General features: G+C 47.7%; 2 protein-coding genes across 2 annotated transcripts; both read left to right on the forward strand.

The window, feature by feature from the left end:
- Positions 1-5255: 5255 nt before the first annotated feature.
- Positions 5256-5987, forward strand: LOC34619870. The gene has a single exon (XM_022733144.1). The coding sequence runs from the start codon at positions 5256-5258 to the stop codon at positions 5985-5987; it is 732 nt and encodes a 243-aa protein (XP_022589247.1).
- A 9841-nt stretch (positions 5988-15828) lies between these two features.
- LOC34619872 lies at positions 15829-17865 on the forward strand. The gene is made up of 4 exons (XM_026335602.1): positions 15829-15847; positions 16101-16837; positions 17203-17436; positions 17671-17865. The coding sequence occupies exons 1-4, from the start codon at positions 15829-15831 to the stop codon at positions 17863-17865; spliced, it is 1185 nt and encodes a 394-aa protein (XP_026191387.1).
- Positions 17866-19372: the final 1507 nt, after the last annotated feature.

Below are 19372 nucleotides of genomic sequence, written 5' to 3' on the forward strand. Positions count from 1 at the left end.
CTCCGCATGAGATGAAAGTAGGTTTTGCCTGCCTGCCCAGCATCACTTGTTGTCCGTGGTGCTTGGCATGGGCAAATTTAAGAGAAAGAACTATATTCGCATTGGCCAGAAGCGCAAAAGGAGTTCTTGGGTAAATAGGGTTAGGGGTTACAGTTTAGCCTGCCCTTGCTCTCAGGATTGTGGGCTACCTTACACTCTTGGTGGTCCGGGTGGCACGGCGTCCCCAGATCCATTCCGATGAAGTCGCCCCCTTATATGTTATATGGTGACAGCTTCACCATAGATCCTATCGTATGAGAAGAAATTTACAGCACTTGGCTGCTCCTGCGTGCAGTGAGCACTGCGAAACTTGAACATGTCCTACTGCATGAATTATGCCCATTCAAGGAGTAGTAAAGAACTACTTGCTGTTTGGTTGTTCCTATATCCTATTTGACGCAGATTATGCTTAGAATGGAAAGAAAAACGAGCAACGTTGTGTGCATGTGCACTTAATGCTATGTGCAACTGGCTGTGAATGTGCAGAGTGCTTGGACGGTGCGGTTAGGCTCGCCGTAGTCGTCCATCTTCCCTCTCGTCGGAGTAGCGAAGGGTTAGAGCAGGATGATGGGGAAGCTCTTAGGTAGAACCCTCAAGAACTTTTTAATAAGCTTGTACAAAGTCTAGAGTTAATCATCTCCTTATAGAGACCTGTGATGTAACGTTACACTTGGTAGCACTGCGTGAGTCGATAACACTGTTCTCCGCTTGTGCCCCAGGTGTTGGTGTACCGCAATCCAAAGTGTCTCTAGGATCTGTTTCCTGGTTTGCATGAATCATCTGGAAACTTCCGGTGGCGCAGCGCCTGTCGGGAAGGCAGAGGGCGACCTTCGCGCCAACGTGAAAGCAGTTACTGGTTGAAAGGCACATTATTTACCCCAATAAACTGCTTGTGGGTTCTTCAATGAGGCAATACCGACCAGAACATATGACGGATGTAAGGATGGGCAAGCTTTTGAATAGTTAATAAGCGTGTGGGAGATGTACCAGGCTTTGTACTCTCTTGTGAAGAGAAATAAGTGCTCCTTGTGTTACGCCTACTGCCAGCAGAGCAACTTCATTTTTTGCCACACTCATGCAGAGGTGTCTAGCTGCAGACATTACTATGGTTCAAGCTTTTATACAAGCCATCAGTCATTGGTTTCTGCATAAATCGGCCTGGATAGCCCGCTTTCCTAGGCAGCTCCCGACACCCAACCCAAACGTGCAGCTGCTTCTATCGTGGCTTATGAGACCATACAATCCAAGACTGCGTGCACATGCAAACGTCAAAGAACTGAAACAACGGTTTCAGGTTCGCCCTATGCAGGCTGTGGCGCACGAAATCAGGCTACAGAGGACAGATCATTACAATAAGGATCTATGGCTCCTTAGTGCGTTCTGCCTTTATTGCCCTCCTACACATTGATCATTTCATGACCATTACAAAAATGAGGCAGAGAGGCAGAGAGAGTGCACAAAATGTACTTTGCAGTCTTTGCGACTCATTACTCACGAGAGTTCATTTGCTTGACTTTGCTCTATTCCTTGTGCTGGGTGCGCCTTTAACACAGCCGTACACTCGTCTACTAGTTGCTTGTTGTGCATTCTTCATAAGGATCACAGCTTCACCTGAAAGTTGTGATCCTAGTCGCTCTTGTCCCCTTTCGCTTTCTGTAAGAGCTGCAGAAGGGGCCCTAGTGGGGCATTCAGATACTGGATTTCGTCACTCAACAGAAGGAAGGCAAAAGTGAAGGGTTAAGGTGGTGCAATACATTACATACTATGCTGCATTTGTTAAAATCGATTGCAGTGTCGAATACTGTTCTTGATACAAAGATATCATATATCTATATCTGTTCGAAAGATGGCGATGAATCTTTTTTCACTCAGGTGCTAAAATTAATGCTTCTGAGCCTGGATGCTTGGGTCCAAGTGCGGATCGCAGCCCTGCAAGCTCAATGCGTTTGAAAAGCTCCACGCTGCCTGTGGGGCTTGAAGTTCCAACGGACTACGTTTGGTTTTACATGTTCAAGTGTTTGAACGGCATGTTGTGAGCCGATTATTGGGATGCGCTTTTTCTTCCAGATTATGAACATCGACAAACAGCATATTAGGATCTAGAGGAAAACCGTGAAGTACAGAGTACCCGAGCGTGAGAACCTTTAAGGGTGCCCCACAAACCTAGGAACTGACAAGTGACAGTCACTTAACAACATTCTAGGGTGCCAGGCAGTTTAAGTACTCAAGCCAAAGGATTCCAGCATATGGAGACACGGCTAGGGGAATAGGACGGTAATGTCTGGTCCGTCGTATAAGGAGACTTCAAGGTCAACACAAGACCACCAGCAATGGCTGCTTAAAGAGCAAGCAGTCATTGGGGGGCCATATCTGAAAAGTATATTCGTTTTGGTACTACTAGAGTGTGTTTTAGTGACGGGAGTTCAGGCTTTTGGCTGAATGAGCGTTGTCTCGAAGACCTCTTGCGGTCCTAAAGGAACCAAAGCTCGATACTTGAGGATTACTACTAGAAGACATCCAGAGCTGCCCTGGTCTGCACTAATTCTCCATCCTGGCGTAGTTCTGGTGGTCCGGGGTCACCAGCCACCCTTAGCAGAAAAACATGAAACTATCATAAACGGCGATCGTCTGTGTGCCTCAAATCTGCTGAATTGATATTGTAAGATCTGGCCTGCTCTACAAGGTGCACCAAAAGGTGACCAGACACCGACGTCTGCAGCCGAGTGGCTCAAATTACCTGCAGCTTTCTCACGCACCAATGCCCCTTTTTATACCGTCAAATGCCCTTTAAGCCAAAGCTGCCACAGCACTCTCAGTATGGGCTTTCTAGAGAAGTTTGACAACTATCCAAATTATTTGCGGACTATCCACGCAGGCAAGTAACCCACGTAGAGGCGGAGGATCTACAAGGATACTATGAAGCTGGATTTTAGGACTGATGAGCGCAGCTGACACATTAGAGTAGAGATTTTAGTGGAATGGGGTGGGGAACGTCATAACCATTGGTTGACGGAGGTGTTGTTTTAGGCTCTATTTACGGCGGGATAACGTGCATCTATATTTGGTTCCCAACGCTCGTAACGGACGGTACTCCTCGCGCTCCTCGGTGATTGTCCGTCCTCGAGACATGCTCGGCCTAAAATAGCGAACTTTAGCTCTGGGCATTGCTAAAATATTTTCTGGCCCTTGTTGATCAGCTTTTCTACACTCAGATTTATGCACAGGCAGCCTAGTGCAAACTGTCCATAAATTCTTCCTTTTGCCTCTTTGGGGGCCTTGAGATCGACTCTCTTTCAATCAATTGCTCTATCTGCATGCATAAAGTGCTCTATGAGCATGGAACGCATTGCATAATCAGTAAGTATTTCGATTTCCTCTACATATTCCACTTGTTTCCTGTTGTCCCGTGGAAGGGGGCTGACATTCTCGGCGCCACGGCGACAGTGAGCCATTGCGACACTGTTGTCCTGCTAAACTGTGACTTGTTCGTTCTTGGCTATTTTTTATCTGTCTCCTCCTGTAGATTTCTAGGGTTGTGTGTCCCCTTTATATTTGGCACTCTCACTGTTTTCAGCGTTTCTGCATGCCTGGGGAGCGGTAATGGGGCGGAAGTCTTTGGCTTTACCACACTTCGTTTGTATTTATGCAGAGGCACAGGAGGCCTGTGTGTCTTGAAATGTTGGGGGAAGCTGTAGTGGGCTTTATGACACGCCAGCACTTTCTATTACACTAGTCACTACCAGGAAGCAACACTTTAGCTTTTTCCACTACTCTGGCCCAATTCAGTTGAGCAGTATTAGAGAAACGACTATTTCGGCTGGCTAATCGCGCGACTTTTGCTTCAGAGCTCGCCATCTATGAATAGAACAAGGATGAATATTCTGGGCTTAGGCCCTAGATGCAATGTGCACCTCGCTTTTTTTGCTCGGAGTGCGTAGGGGGGCGGTGCAACAAAGTGCGTTGTGGCAGTCCCTCTCCCTTCATGTTGGAGCCCTAAAGAGGGAAGGCAAGGAAGGACAGGAGATTCCTTTCAGAAAAACACTCAATAACTTTCTACGAAATTTGTTTTCTGTCTGGAATTAAGTGACTTCCCTTACAGTCCAATTTTGATGCAGCGTTGCACAGCAGGTACGACCTTGGACCTTCTCTTGAAATAGTATAAGACTCCTTTTTCCTGAATTTTCAAAGCCACCCTCACTTTAACTGAAACGCAAATTATGCTCACCTCAACTGTAACACAAATGATGAACTTTGCCTTGAACTCCTAGTCCATACAGAGTAAACCTTGCTCGTTAGCTGTAAGGCCTTTAGTCTGAACCCTCAACCGAAAGGCATTTAGGCTGCTTTTTGCAGCTTAGATCGTACACCTGATATCCTAAGGCTCTACCCCTCAACCTTGAATGCTTGGCCTTGCATCTTAGCCCGCAAAGAGTAACGCCTAGAATCTTCATGCATGCATAAGGCCGGCCTTTTGCGCGTTTTCCGAAATCATTAGAACGGGTATATCAGCCTGCATACTATAATAAGAATTTTTGGGCTTCTCAACCTGGACACTTGACCACTTGCATGTCAACTAACTCTTCGCCTAAATCCGATGCAATCTACTTCGTGCTAATGGGATACTCCCCTGAAACTGTACACGTATCCTATTTGAGTAAGCTTTCATTCCGAGGGACAAGTTATATGGAGGAGGGTGATTCGGGCCTTCCTCTGTGTTTTTGTCATGATTGTAGGCATCCGTATTTTCTGTAGATGGCATGAGTAAAGGCTCAAGGACAAAATTCGAACAAAATGCCACAGATCTTTCGCGTTCCCCCCCTAAAAATATCCTTTTGCTTAAATATGTTTCTAAATAGCCTCAAGAGTTGTTTAACTCTCTTTGCAGCGAATTCAGTGTCGAGATACAGCCCCCTTGCCTGAGTGGGAGGGTACCTTTGCCAAGCACGGCGCGGTTTGGTCACCTCTACGCGAACACGGCAAGCCCCTAGGTCATGATAATTCGCCATATTCGGACCCCTAAACAGCATCTCGAGTCAAACCTATTTTATTTCGTGCCTTTTAGTTCCCCAATACTTCATTATTCCCGCTCTTGGCTAACAAGGACCAGACCGCAGCCAACAGCAGCAGCGGCAGTGCAAATAGCCCGTGATACTCTACACTGCCTGATCCTTGCCCCTGTATTCTAATGGCTAACGAAAGCATTTTTCTGACGTACAATGAATTCCCCCCCGAGAGAGCAGTTCAATGCAGATACAAAACAAAGGAAAAAAGCACTCCAGCCCATCCTTCTCTTCTACCCCTTTGTTATAAAATGCATAATTCCGCTACTCCCTCTCATTGTGGTCATCTCCGCAGACGCCAAAGTGGCAGAAGCCGGCAGAGAGGCACTTGAGGCCATCGACATACCTGAAAGTGCCTTGCTCATAGTGCCAAGTGAAAACGGAGGAGCTTGGTGGGAGCGTGCAGAAGCTACGGCCAAGCCAGTTACACAGCTGAATAGGAATCCAGACACGAAAATGGCTGTCCATTGTGCTGAAACAACGGGATTTGCTTCTGATGTTGCCAGCTGTGCCTCTCCGTCTACTCCGCTTTCACGCTCTAGGAGCTTGCAGGCCTTCGATGCTTCTCGCTTTGGTCCAGCTGCTCAGTATGCACAGTACCTCGCCACATTTGTTCCTCCTGTTCAGCAGCAGCAGTTCCTCCAGCAGGCCGCCGCTGCTGGTTTGGGTGTAGGGGGTGCCAGTAATTCACACGCTTTAAAGAGACTACAGAGAAGGGCACAGGCTGCTGCATATGCAAACTCAGTTTCTTCACACCCGCTAGTTCAGGGAGTCGTTAGGACAGCATTTACAGCCGTAGCAGAGGCACTGGGGAGTGTTACGCTTGCAGATGTTTTGGAAGGAGCAGTTGGAGGAACAGGGTTTATCCCGGTTCCCCCGATTATGTAAGTTGATGTGCAAGTCCGCGTTGTTACGGTGTAAATTGCTCTCAGTGGGGTGCACACATGCCTCCCACACTGAGGCTCTTTTAGCACAATGGACAACGGGTCGTGGCCTTTTCTCAACACAATTACATTGAGCACTTTTAGTCAGCCACATGATGCCTCGAAAGTGAATGCGCACTTTTCGTATTTGCAGAGGCTGTATAGAGGCCTCCGTGATGCTGTGTCATCGACCGTAGTAGAGCGGCAGAAAACCTCACATAGTTCTTGGCCACAGCAAGTCCCAGAAAATGCCCTTGAGTGTGTATTACGATACAGATTAACTGTGTCTATGACCCGCCCAGTGCGTTATTCAAGAAAGCTATCGAAGAGCGGGCGATTATGATAAACCCATTGGTCGAGCACGGAGACACTACAAGCCAAAAAGCTGAGTCTGCACTACTACGCTGTCTAGCTTTTGCGAACAGGGGGCGAATCAACAAGACAAAAGCCCTAAGGAAAACAGAAATGGGTCCAAACCTTGGGCTGAGGGTTGAAACTCCGGGACTAACATGAGATGCACTACTGCTTCCACCTACTTGCTTCCCTGTCTTTTGCGGCATCTAGGATAACAAGAAAGCACGAGTAGCCGAGAGTGGCACTCGACTAATAGTCCTTTGTGTTGGAACAAACGTAAAACGACAATGGAAGACGACGTTTCGACACGTTAGAAAGGCATATGATCACACATGAGGCAAGGCAAAGAAACCGCACGTCACTTCTTTATGACATTGGAGTCTTGTGCTTTGCTCGTGGCACCTGTAGTGTGCCCTTCATGTCATAAGAACCCAAACAAATTCGCTGACGTATACTAAGGAGCCACCACACAGAATGGGTGCTCCTTGTGTACATAGGAACAAGTCCTGCTTAGGTACAACAATGTAATCAAACAATCCAGACTATCCATGATGGAAGAGGAGGCAACTTGCCAGCTGTTGCTGCTGCCTGCTCTCCGCTCTCTGCTGACCTTCTGCGAGCAGCCTCTGTCCGTTGTTCAACTCCTATTTGGTCTAATATGGTGTAGAAGTTAAACATTTCGGGATCCCCACCATGCATTTGCTGCTGTTGAGAATATACTATTCTTTGAATGGCCTGATTTACCTCCTTTCGATATCTCACAATCTTCACAACCAGTTCCATTTGTTTGTAAGCTGCGTATTCGTCTGCATATGTGGCTGTTTTTGCACTGACCAGAGTTTTAGCAATCTCCGGCAGATGAAAAAGTGCACCCGTGGAATCAATACTCTCCAAGTTGGCCATAGTCGACCCTGCATTCTTAAACAACGATCCTTTGGCTCTGAACTTTGCGGGAGTAGCGTCAAAAGCCCGCAAGATAGAAGCACCTGCTAACTGGCCAGCCAGATCGTGTGCTTTGTCCTCCAAAATCTGCAGGGCCGCGCTCTCCTCTGCCAAAAGGTATTCAAGTTCTACTTTTGTCGCCTCCAGGGTTGCCTCCTCCTTTTCCATATTAAACACCATCTTCTGCTCTTCCAACAAAGTAGCCAAAAGGAGGGGCAATGCTTCCCCTTTTTCCTCGTATGCTTTCAGCGCCGTCAGAGCCCGATTCATAACGCGAAGTCGAGCGTAAGCCTGTTGCCTCTTCATCCTCCAATCGTACGCACTTGCCGCGCACAAAAGAAACTCCTGCTTCGTAATTTCGATTGAGGTGGTGCTTAGATATTCTGTCGTATACTCTCGGCTTGGCTTTGGGAATAGCTGCTTGGTCAGGAGCTCCCGAAACTCATTTGCTGCATCACTCCCTGCCGCTTCCTCCAAAGCCTGGGCCAGCGGTGCGGCCATCTCTAACTTCCTGTCTGCCCTTGTATAGCCTTTAGTGACAGGAAATTCTGGTTGTAGAAAGATGGGAGCCGAAGCACTCAGAATCGTCTCTGATTGGCACTTATCCTTATTTATACCTTTTTCCTCCGTATCATCGCTCGAGACATGCTTTGTTGTGCTTGACCTGTAGCCCTTTTCATCCTTTGCCACGGGCTCTCCGCCAGTCGTTTCCTCGCTGTCCGCCGTTTCTGGAGAAGAAACGTCTTTAGGTCGCTCCCCCTCAATATACTTCTCTAACTTACTATGGCGTTTCGCGGTAAGACGCGCACCAGCCCGAAATGTCTTCGAAGCATCCACAAAAGTCTGCTCAGGACTTTTGGATTCTTCGTCATTTGCCTGCGTAATGTGCTGTGGTGCTGGGTAGAATCTTCTCGAATCTATTGAATCATCACGATCCAGCTGAATGTGGAGCTTCTGCGTAGGCCCGGTGGCCGTGGGAGATGCCGTCGTTTCGGGCGTTCGAGTTCCGTCTCCTGATAAGGAGGCAGAGTCAGCATTGCTCCCTTTTCCTCCGAAAAAATACCGTCCACGAATAACGCTATCTTCGTCCAGCGGGGTGCGGAAGAGGCGGTCCTCATCACTATCATCTGATGAGCGGCCACCTGTGAGATATGCATCGATCTCGGCATCGCCCCTGCTGGCGGAGTCTTCTGACGTATCATGTTCTTGCAAGTCTAGTTTGTCAAGATGTGATTTCTTGAAGCCTGTATACATCTTTTCCCCAAGAGGGTGCAAAAACTCGTGGCGCTTAGATCGGATGAAGTTCGAGGTTTTGACGACCATGACTGCAAATATTGCCAGCAAGAGCAGACAAATAGCTTGGCGTGGGGGGTAAAAAGATCGCCGCTGCTGCGGCATCCACCCCAGCCCAACCACCTTTCGTTTAGCATGCCTGTTCTCATGCTTCCTGCCCGCCTGTTTCTCTCTGCTCAGCGACGGCCCATATGTATCCTGCTCCGTTTCCTGCTCCACTTCCTGCTCCACTTGCATCTCCCGAGGCCGAAGGTGGAGGGGCAAAACTAGTATCGAGTAAGCTATTTACCGGGGCTTTCCTTTTGGCGTCTCAAGCCCATCGGCCAGCATAGACGCCTCGATGGTTTGTGAAGATGTCACCAGCGACATTGGCAGGAGAGCATCTCCTAGCCCATAGGGAATACTGCCGCCTTCCGCCCAAAGCAGCGCAGGGAGAAGGCGATTCTGTCCTCTGAATTTTGCCTTTAACTACAAGCATTGAGGTCTCGTAAGTGACACAGCAATAAGGGGCCAAGCATCTGGAGAAACATGCGAATGGGTAGAGCCGCAACTGAGCTGCCGAGGAGAGTGAAAGCTCCACTTTAGTGGCGGATTACAGTCCTCTGGAGGCAACTATTGAGAGCGAGGATGGAAGCAACACGATTCGTGATAGAGGAAAAGAGGGAACATTGGTGGAAGCTCACTAACCACTCTGGGGTACAGGATCATCGGATGGTGCTGCGTCGCAGCAAGGCTTGAACCGGAAGTGAGTGATCATCGAAATATGGAAGCAGCTCAAGGCTACAACATTCGCGTAAAACCAAAAAATAAGTATGATCGATTTCAAGCTGCTTGATAACGTAAGTGGTACGGGGTTTTATCCCCTTCATCCATGCTGTACGGCTATAAAAGTGGTTACTAAGGTGCTTAGATGCTCATCCTCTGAAAGCATGTATTGAAACTGCTCAAGGGGATCATGATAATTGGTTTCATTCTTAGCGAGTGAAATGTTTTTTAAACAGCAAAGTAGTATTCTTTGAGCCCCAAGAGCTGCTGTTTCATGTAGTGGGCCACAATCGTGCGGCGCTCCGTCTGTCCTCGCATGAAGACGAAACCCAGACTCATTGGCGTTTCCTGGAAATTCCTGATTAATTGCTGCTCAAGAAGAGCTCTGTCATGTGGCCGCACCCCCCAGAAAACCTGAGACGAGGGGAGAGCGGCACCTACAATATTCTTAGGTGCACCCTGTAAGCACTTGGCACATCAGTAGCTAGTGGCCCAGCATCTCCCGCAGACGCAAATGTACATGGCCACATTGATTCATGCAGTCATGAGCCAATGCTAGTCCAGAAGAAATTTGTACACAAATAGCCTAGCGAAATAGGCAATTGTCACCACCCTCTTGTTGAGGATAATAAGTGTGGTAGGAGGTGCTGACGTGTCACAAAGCCCGCTACAGCTTCCCCCAACATTTCAAGACACACAGGCCTCCTGTGCCTCTGCGTAGATACAAACGACGTGCAGTACAGCCGAAGAATTTCGCCCCATTACCGCTCCCCAGGCAGGCAGAAACGCTGAAAACAGTGAGAGTGCCAAATATAAAGGGGACACACAACCCTAGAAATCTGCAGGAGGAAAGACAGAAACAATAGCCAAGACGAACAAGTCACAGTTTAGCAGGACAACAGTGTCGCAATGGCTCGCTGTCGCCGTGGCGCCGAGAATGTCAGCCCCCTTCCACAGGGCAACCGGAAACAAGTGGAATATGTAGAGGAAATCAAAATACTTACTGATTCGGCAGTGTGTTCCATGCTCATAGAGCGCTTTATGCATGCAGATAGAGCAATTGATTGAAAGGGAGTCGATCTTAAGGCCCCCAAAGAGGCAAAAGGAACAATTTATGGACAGTTTGCACTAGGCTGCCTGTGCATAAATCTGAGTGTAAAAAAGCTAATCAACAAGGGCCAGAAAATATTTTAGCAATGCCCAGAGCTAAAGTTTGCTATTTTTGGCCGAGCATGCCTCGAGGACGGACAATCACCGAGGAGCGCGAGGAGTACCGTCCGTTACGAGCATTGGGAACCAAAGATAGATGCACGTTATCCCGCCGCAAATAGAGCCTAAAACAACACCTCCGTCAACCAACGAGTACGACTTTCCCTAACCCATCCCACTAAAATCTCTACTCCAATATGTCAGCTGCGCTCATCAGTCCTAGAATCCAGCTTCATAGTATCCTTGTAGATCCTCCGCCTCTACGTGGGTTACTTGCCTGCGTGGATAGTCCACAAGTAATTTGGATAGTTGTCAAACTTCTTTAGAAAGCCCATACTGAGAGTGCTGTGGCGGCTCCAGTTCAAAATCTTCTGACAGAGTAAAACGATGCATCAGCTCGTGAGAATGCTGCAGGTAATTTGAGCCACTCGGCTGCAGACGTCGGTGTCTGGTCACCTTTTGGTGCACCTTGTATAGCAGGCCAGATCTACCAAGACCAAATTGCCAGGCCCGAACGCAGACCACCGCGGCTAATTATAGATCTGCACTTGTCTTTCTTGAGCCTTGCGCACACACATGCATGCATTGGCTCGCATTGTCTGAGTTTCTTAGGTGCTAAGTGTGGCTGCTGGCCCCGGCCCACAAGGTCCAATTTAGCATGGAGAGAAGCTTTCCGGTGTAAACCAACGGCAAGAGAGAGAGAGCAACGAGTAAACAAGTAAATTCTTGTATTATAGATTTATCGGGAGGAAGAAAATAACGCTATGCACTTAGATGTTGCCAGCGCAGAGTGACAATGCTGCAGAATACTGCTGTGGGCGCGTTTTGTCTGCCCCTCTGACTTGGGATGGTTCCGTGGCTCGCACCGATCATCCTATGTGCAATATGTAGGCTGTTAAAGCCACACCATAAAGCAGCAACGGACCTAGGATACCCATCCGTAATACTACTGCTCCTGGGGAATCTGTGAAACATCCAGGCATAGGCTAAAAATAAATGGGTGACATCCTGAGCCGTGACACAGCTGGAGCAAGCGGTGAAATAGGCGCATTGTTAAGACTTTCAAAAGCGTAGCTGACATCCTGACATGTTGTCTCCAGTAGACCGGCAATAAATACCAATGTCAGATCACCTCAATACTATCAGGAACCGGAAGGTCGTGCAAAAGACTGGGTTCAAGAGAATCGCTCTGCTTCAGTGGATGCCCTGGGTATGACAGTGCATACTTGTCTGCCGCGGCATGCATTCCATGCCCCAAGAAAGACTGTGGAAGCACCTGCTTCTGCGTCTTTAGCCTCGGCTGTAAGGAATAAATACCGCTTATAATCAAACAGCAGCGAGTTGTAAGGGGGCTGATTAGTGCATTGCTTGGGCTTCGGACTCCTCTGCCGACGTCGTAAAGTGCGTTCTTTGATGGCTCGGTCAAAAACAGCGAATAACAGCAAACATAGGAATGAAATTACCGAGATGTAAGCCCGTTGAAATTTGCAGCGTGCTTGCGGGTGGAGATAGGTAAAGACTATGCATTGATTGCTTCGACTTCTGCCGTATCTGGCTGAAGTCCGGTAGCTGCACCATGAAATTCCAGAAGCACAGCGGTTTCAATAAAAGGGAACACCTGTGTGCCTCCAAGCACCACTGGTTGTCCCGGCAACAGCTGAAACCCACGTCGTTGGAGCTGCAAGTCCTCTTGAACGTTTCGGTCGGATACGAAGACGCTGTCTCTGTAGACAACGTTCCAGCCTTCCTCACAGAGTCATGAAATTCTATCAGCTTGCCCTTTGAGTTAAGCTACGAGATTAGTATACTAATGCGGGGTACACATATGCTGGAAATTGCGAGTGAGCGCGTGGACTACCATAGGGTGCCCGTCATATGAGTAACGGGGGTCTTTAAGAAAGAGGCTGCGAAGTCGAATACCAATTTGACTGCTGATCTACATTGTCTAAATTGTTTGTAAAGCAATTAATTGATTTGAAGCATCTAGAACTTTTGCTTCACACTAATCTTGTCAAGGGGATTAATGTTGAATGAGGTGCGCCATTTTCCATCATTTTTCAACACCGACATCAGGTTAAGCCCAAAGGCACTGTTCGAGTTTTGCATATACCTTTTTTCAGCAAATCATCCTTGTGCTGCTTAGTCTCATTTCCATGCTGGGGGAGCTTTGGTTCCCCTGGAACATAGGTTGGCGCTGATCCATGCATCAGTTAAAAATGGTGCACTGGAGCACTTAAGAGTTTTAGATACAATATCGAGTCAACGTGCAAAAGTCATTTCCGCATTGGCCTCTTGAACGAAAAATATTCTAAAACCTGAATTTGAGCAGAGCCAGCCATTCTGGACCATTAGCGTGGACTTGCGTTATCGCAGAACTGACCGTGGTGATCCCCAACTGTGGTTCTATTCTCTGTTGCTCCATTGACTAAGACCCAGCCTGCAGGATATCTTGGCGTTTCCCTATCAACACTTGTGTGCTCGCCAAGCAGCTTGCTTCTCCTGGGCCCTGTCCCTTCGTTCATAGTCTTTGGCTTTCTGCATCTGTTTGCAGTTCTGAAAACTATATGGTCCAGTTTTTTACAATTAAAGCAGATGTACGGGGCTTCTCCGGAGTTGCCTAGGTGCGCAAGTATCCCCAGATTTTCTTGTCTGGCTCACCTTATGGTTGAGCCGGATGGCCCATTCCCTAGATCATACGGTTTCAAATGCTGACTTGACTCTTTCTCTTAACCAAAGACGCACGAGTTGCGCTCAACTTTTCTTGAGACCCCACTTACTCCATCAGCTGTCGGAGGTCCGCCAGTCAGTTGTTCAGTAGCTAGAATGCTGCCCGTCTTGTAATCACCTAATGCAACATTACGGGTGGATTTCCAGATAGCCACTGATAAAAGATTTGTTTGTCTACGTTGCGACTTTCGGCAAAGAAAGGCAGTGCTTGCTACCGAGCTGATCTCGGTATAAAACGGTGAGTGAAGGCTTGTATGAAGGTTTGAGCTGTACGGCTCATTTCAGGTGCAAGACCTCCTCTGCACAGATACAGTCATGATTAAATTGGTCTCTCAAGTAATACACAGCATGAAATATCCTTTTTTTGAGTTGGGGGACAGTGCGAAGTGCATCTCCAACTGGCTGATGAAGTCTTTGGGTGTTCGCTATCTTCGCGGCTGTCAAGTTTTTGGCAAGCATAACTAATCGGCACATCCAAAGATAATTTGTCAGCTGAAAAACCATACCTATTACAAGCTGTGGAGGTACTGCATTACATTGTAGCGGGCTTAACTTCGCTCAAGCACTTGATACCACACTTGGTATCTTACTAAGAATTAGCAGCGTTCATTGTTCAGTATGTTTCTCTGTGGTTACTTCTACTGCAGAGTAGTGCTAGCTTAATACAAAAAGACGCGATGCCCTGAGCGTGTGCGCCACACGTTATGTAAAACTAGCGGTGTATGCTCGGGGGCGTACAGGGTGCAGCCATATGCAACGTAGCTCCCCTTCTCCCCTCTTTTTTGAAACTCTGACAAGCATGAGCGTAAAAATGGGGGACCTTTTAATGAAACACTCAACAGCTTTGTGATATGTTTGTACCGAGCCTAGCAAGAGTTTCCTGCGGAGACCTATAAAAAACAGTACACTCATCAGTTTGCAGGCCGGCCTCTGTCGCCCCAGTAGGTGATGTGCTGCCGTCGCCCCAGACAGCCACAGTGATTTTCTCAGATTGTTGCCAATGAACATCAGATATGTATCTTCTCAATGAATTGCCTAAAAACAAAACAGCTGGAAGGAAACCTGATATCGCACTGAATCCACAACCAATGGATGGAAGAGGGCAACAGCTGCATCAAACCATGCTTCACCGCCAACTCTAAGCATACTTTCAAGGTTCCTGTAGGAAGACGCCACTCTAGACTCAATAACGGCTAAATGGAAAGTTCTCTACGAGCTTTCCATTCAAGCTCCCTCGCTTCCCTGCCCGCGCCCTTCATCATCCAAGGCATTTGGGAAGAGGGGGAGCTAGGATGCGTAGCTGTACCCTCAAAGCACTTCAAGCCTTTTGAGCCAGTTGTACGTAGCGTCTAGCGCACTCGCACACATAATTGCGTCTTCTTGCATCGAGCTAAGAGAACTCTTCTATGCAAAACATGTACAAACACACCTATTAAATGGTAAATTCTGCACTTACTAGGAATTCAATAAGCCGAAAGTGGTAGAAACTGTGCTAGTGTAGCTTAACTCGCTGCGAAGAGGTTGTATGTGCAGAGAGAAGTATCAGCCCAATAAAAACGCATGCGTTCCAATAAACCCTTAGGAACTTGGGGTCAAAGTACCGCCCTTCATCTCCTCCACCTCGGAGTGTACGTGTTTTTGATGTCACTCACCCTCTCTTTTTTGAGGGTCATGTGCATATAAGTTTGCGAAGGGTTGACCGGGGCTGCATGCTGGTCTCAGCAAAGCACACCAAGATTTGCTGAAATCCCTGTTTTTGCGTACTGTTAATTGTTAATTTTTATTTCTGTATTTGCTTGTACACACTGAAGATAAAACAAATTTGCTAGCCGAAAAATAGGAGAGTTGTGGTGTTTGCTCGCCCTTAATCAAGGAGCAAGGCTCGTGAGGAAGAAAGGCCAATACTGGTGAAAAGAAAAAGAAGAGCTCTTCTGTCATATCTATATGGCTTCCTCCCGATAAGCACCAGTAGCATGGTATGTATTTCGTGTAAATGGCACCTTTTCCCCCCTCGTAATGCGCGCAGATCAGAGATCGGAAATCTCTGAAATCTCAGGGTGCGTACAGATGGATTGCCGCCATGGAAAGATTGTCCGATCGGAAGTTTTATTTTTAAATATAAAATGTGGGCATGTAAGCCCGCCACTCTGGCGACGCCTGTGAGTCGGAAGTTCTTTGGCTTTGCATTTCCCCCCGTTTCCGCATACTTCCACTCCAGGAACTCCGCTCTCCTTTGTAGCATCTTCGTATACCCCTCTGCCGCCTTCCCTTCGTATACCACCTCTTCTCTGAGTTCAACCCTTATCGAAGGCCCGGCGACTGCTAGAAGGCATGAGCACCCTCGTACACTCGCAGCGACGCTTGGTCATATTCGCATGAATGGAAACGGAGGTGTCTTCCACAAGAAAGGAGGGGCTTCAGCCTCTCAGCCCTTCTCCAGCGGCTGTTCACTGATGACGAGGTGCCGTAGTGCGGTCACACAGCAACCGAAGGGATGCCGTTTTTTTTCTTCCGGAATGAGAAACACTAAAGCAGGTAAGTTGCACTGTTGATGCATCAGCTCAGTGCTAAAACTTAAAGCTTCAAGCCTAGTAGAAAAACTCCTCAATCAGCTTTCTGTGCGTCCTTTCATGCATCTCGGGAACGTATACATACCACGGGCACATACACAAACAAACACACACACGCATACACACACACACACACAGAGAAACTGATAGACATGCATAGATATGTATGCATGTATATATATATACTGAGCTGTGAATTTATGGATGTATTATTGAAGGCATTACGCACGAGTCCAGCGTGTCAGCACCTTCCTCCGCATTAGCCTCTGATGCTACTGCTAGCTTACTCTCTTACTGTCCCTGTGTGGTTGCTTCCTTTTCAGGCATAAAGAATCCTTATTGGCGCCACAAGGGCTTCTGGGAATGGCGGCGGCGGGAGATTACCGCTCTGAACAGGAGAATGCGAAAGAGGAAGCACATCTTCCCCCGTAGAGACACCCTGTACCTTCCTTCTAGCCACCCCTTCCTTAGTGCCTGTTCCTCGCCGATTCTGGTGGAAGAGGAGGCACGCCACTTGTTTGGATCCATAGAAATCGGAGGTGAAGAATCCAATGAGGCGAATGGATTGGCGAAAGGACGCAGAAAAGGAGAGATCGCTAAACTGCGCAGAAAGCCTGGGGGCTTCTTGCACGACGGTGACAGGAACAAGTCCTATACGGAAGACATGCGATATCTATCTCCTCCTCGGAAAGGAGAAGGCAGAGTGTGGGTGGCGAAGAGGCGAGATATTCCAATGGGAAAGAAGAGGCTGTTGTTGCTGCTGCGCTTAATCAAGGGTTTGCAGCTCACCGATGCCATTGACTGGCTGCAGGCCTTAGCCCTGCACAGAAGCAATCCTCTCATCAACGTGCTGCTGAAGCAGCAACGTCAAATCGTAGAAGAAGGAGCCGATGCCTCTCGGGTGTATGTTCAGAGCTATATCATTGGGCCAGCAGGACACATCAAGACCCTGAGGGTAAGAGATCAACGAACACAGTTCAACATGGCGTGCTTTGATTTCGCATACACGTTCCATGTCAAAACAGTTCTGGCGTCTCATGATGCCGCTATGCCACATAGACTGCGAATTAAGAGGCGTACGGCAAGGCCGCATACGTAGAGAAACAGTCGGCAAGGCATATATGGAATCGAGCGAGAAGTCGATCCAGAGATGTTGACATGCACATTGCTTTCTGTGTCTCCTCTAGCACTCCTTCCCGAGTTTCCTGTTGACAGAGGAGTACAATAGGCATACTAGGAATGCTCTGCGCTAAAGTACAAGTAGAGTTCGTGCAACGAAAATTGCAAACAATGCAACATGCTCTTTCTGCTTTGCTTCAGGTGGGCCACAGCTATCGCGTTTCCTTTTTAAAGTCTTACCGGTACTCTCTTTCGCTCCTTCTGCGAGAGTTACCTCTTCATGAACTATTCCACAAGACTTTTATTTTGAAGCAGCCACCCCGCTGCCTGACTAGTGACATGAGGCTTGCACTGAGGCAGCAGCAACTGCCGCTAGAAGCGGTCAGAGACTGGGTTCCCTATTTGGACGCCCCGACGAGATATTCGCACAAACGCGTAAGGCTACACACACTGTATTGGGAACTGCTCTGCTTTAGAATCGTGTTTGTGGTTATTGGGGTCCGTTTAAGGAGTTGATTGGAGGAAATAGGCTAGGTTTTAAGTATGATTAGGTTTTACCACACGATATCTGCAGTCAAGCATAGTGTGCTCTAATCTGAAAAGCCTAAGACACAGGCCTTATCATCCAGTGACAAGGAGCTGTATGGACGTTGTGTCTGCTGTTTGCAGCGGTTAAGAGCATTGAATCGACAGCGTCTCTTGAATTATTTTTTGGCGCGCCGAGCTTTTGTGTGTACTTACACTTCAAGAATTCGTAGGATGAATGAAGAAGCAGCAGAGGCTCGTGGGATATCTTTTGAGCGCCTGCAGAGAAGCTTGGGACAGAGAAACCAAATAAAAGGGATTGATATTCCGGATAACTAAGCTGCTTCACACCCCAAACAATAAAACCTGGTTTTGCTGAGCGATTCGTGGAATGGCCTAATTAGACAAGTGTAGTGGAAAATCATAATGAATTATACCGGAATCCACGATATAGATTCAGATACACTAAAAAATAAGCGCAATAACGTAGCCAAACGTGCGATTACTCATGCGTGGTGAATGGTTGTCCACCGGAAACTTGTGCTCTCCTTCATTTACTTTCCTTTGTAGCTCCTTTTGTTTTAGGAGGAAAAGAAGGACGCAGATATGATCAAATTTGTATGCCATTCATAGCTGCTAGACATCTGTAAAGGCGTGTTGGAGTGCGGATGCATTTTTCGAATATGGGTATTTATGGGGGGTCTAGTGCTAAGGCATCCACATGTCTTTGTATGTAGTGAGATTGTAGCAGTCCAGAGCCGTAGTGCATGTGTTAGGCTGTAACCTTAAAGTGCATACACGCTACTACGAAGGTGTGGTTCAAAGTCATGCGTACTCTGCTCGTCGAGGAGCCACTCTAGCTCGAATGTTAATTAGTAGAGGTGTGCACCCGTGAGTTGGTTTTCCTGCTTCGAATTGATTGTCCGTAGTACACGGGAAAGCTGCACACCAACCGCTTCCCTCCTCCCATCCTCAGAGCCCACGGTCGTGTGGCTCTGATAGACGCAAGGAAAGTTTTGTGCTTGATATAATGTGCTCAGTCTTCCAAGTTGATTAGCTGTGTGTGCAATAAAACAAGTCACGCCACAGAGACCTAAAAAGGAGCTTAGCACATAGGCTGGCATCGATTCCACAGGGAAAAGCGACACCCATGAGTAGCACTGAGGCTTGACGCATACAGTGTACCCGTAAGAGTCAACTTCATTTTTGTGTGTTACTTGGAATTGAGTACCATTAATTCAAAATGAGCCAAGCTGCGCATGCAAGATAGCTCCGTGGTCTTCACACCAAGCAACCTGGCAACCGCTAGGTATGATTTCCAAAGGTGGTTAGCCAGAGATATTTCCATGCTAATAATAATAAATCACTGCGGTACATGTCGAATTACTTAGAAGACCTTTATCTCTTCACACCTGTGGGGCCCCCAGGGGCCCCTGGGGGCAGTGGTTGTTTCGAGGAATGCACTCCAATGAACCATTGAAAGCATTAGATTCATCCTTTGTAATGGCCTACCAAATATTGCGTTACACGTTATTAAATAACCTCTCCCTTTCCACCCTCTACGTTCTGCTATCGGTCATCTGTGGAGACGGTAGCCATGAAAAAGTTCATTTCCTTATGCTACACGCCTCACAAAAAATCATTTCGCTTTGCTTCCCCAGCAGCATTGTGATCACCTCCTGATCCTCCTCATACAATAGGACTCTGTCGAGAGTGCTCTTTTTCCGCATGGAGATGAAATCAAGCAAGTCTTTGGTGGTGCCATCTTCGCGGGCTGCATAAACCAATCATCAGACACGCGAATCCCAAGAGGTGAAACGATTCTCAACAACCGAAAGATTGCAAA

The sequence above is a fragment of the Cyclospora cayetanensis genome, unplaced genomic scaffold (assembly GCF_002999335.1).
Source record: "Cyclospora cayetanensis isolate NF1_C8 unplaced genomic scaffold, CcayRef3 CcayRef3_contig_74, whole genome shotgun sequence".
Lineage (NCBI taxonomy): Eukaryota > Apicomplexa > Conoidasida > Eucoccidiorida > Eimeriidae > Cyclospora > Cyclospora cayetanensis.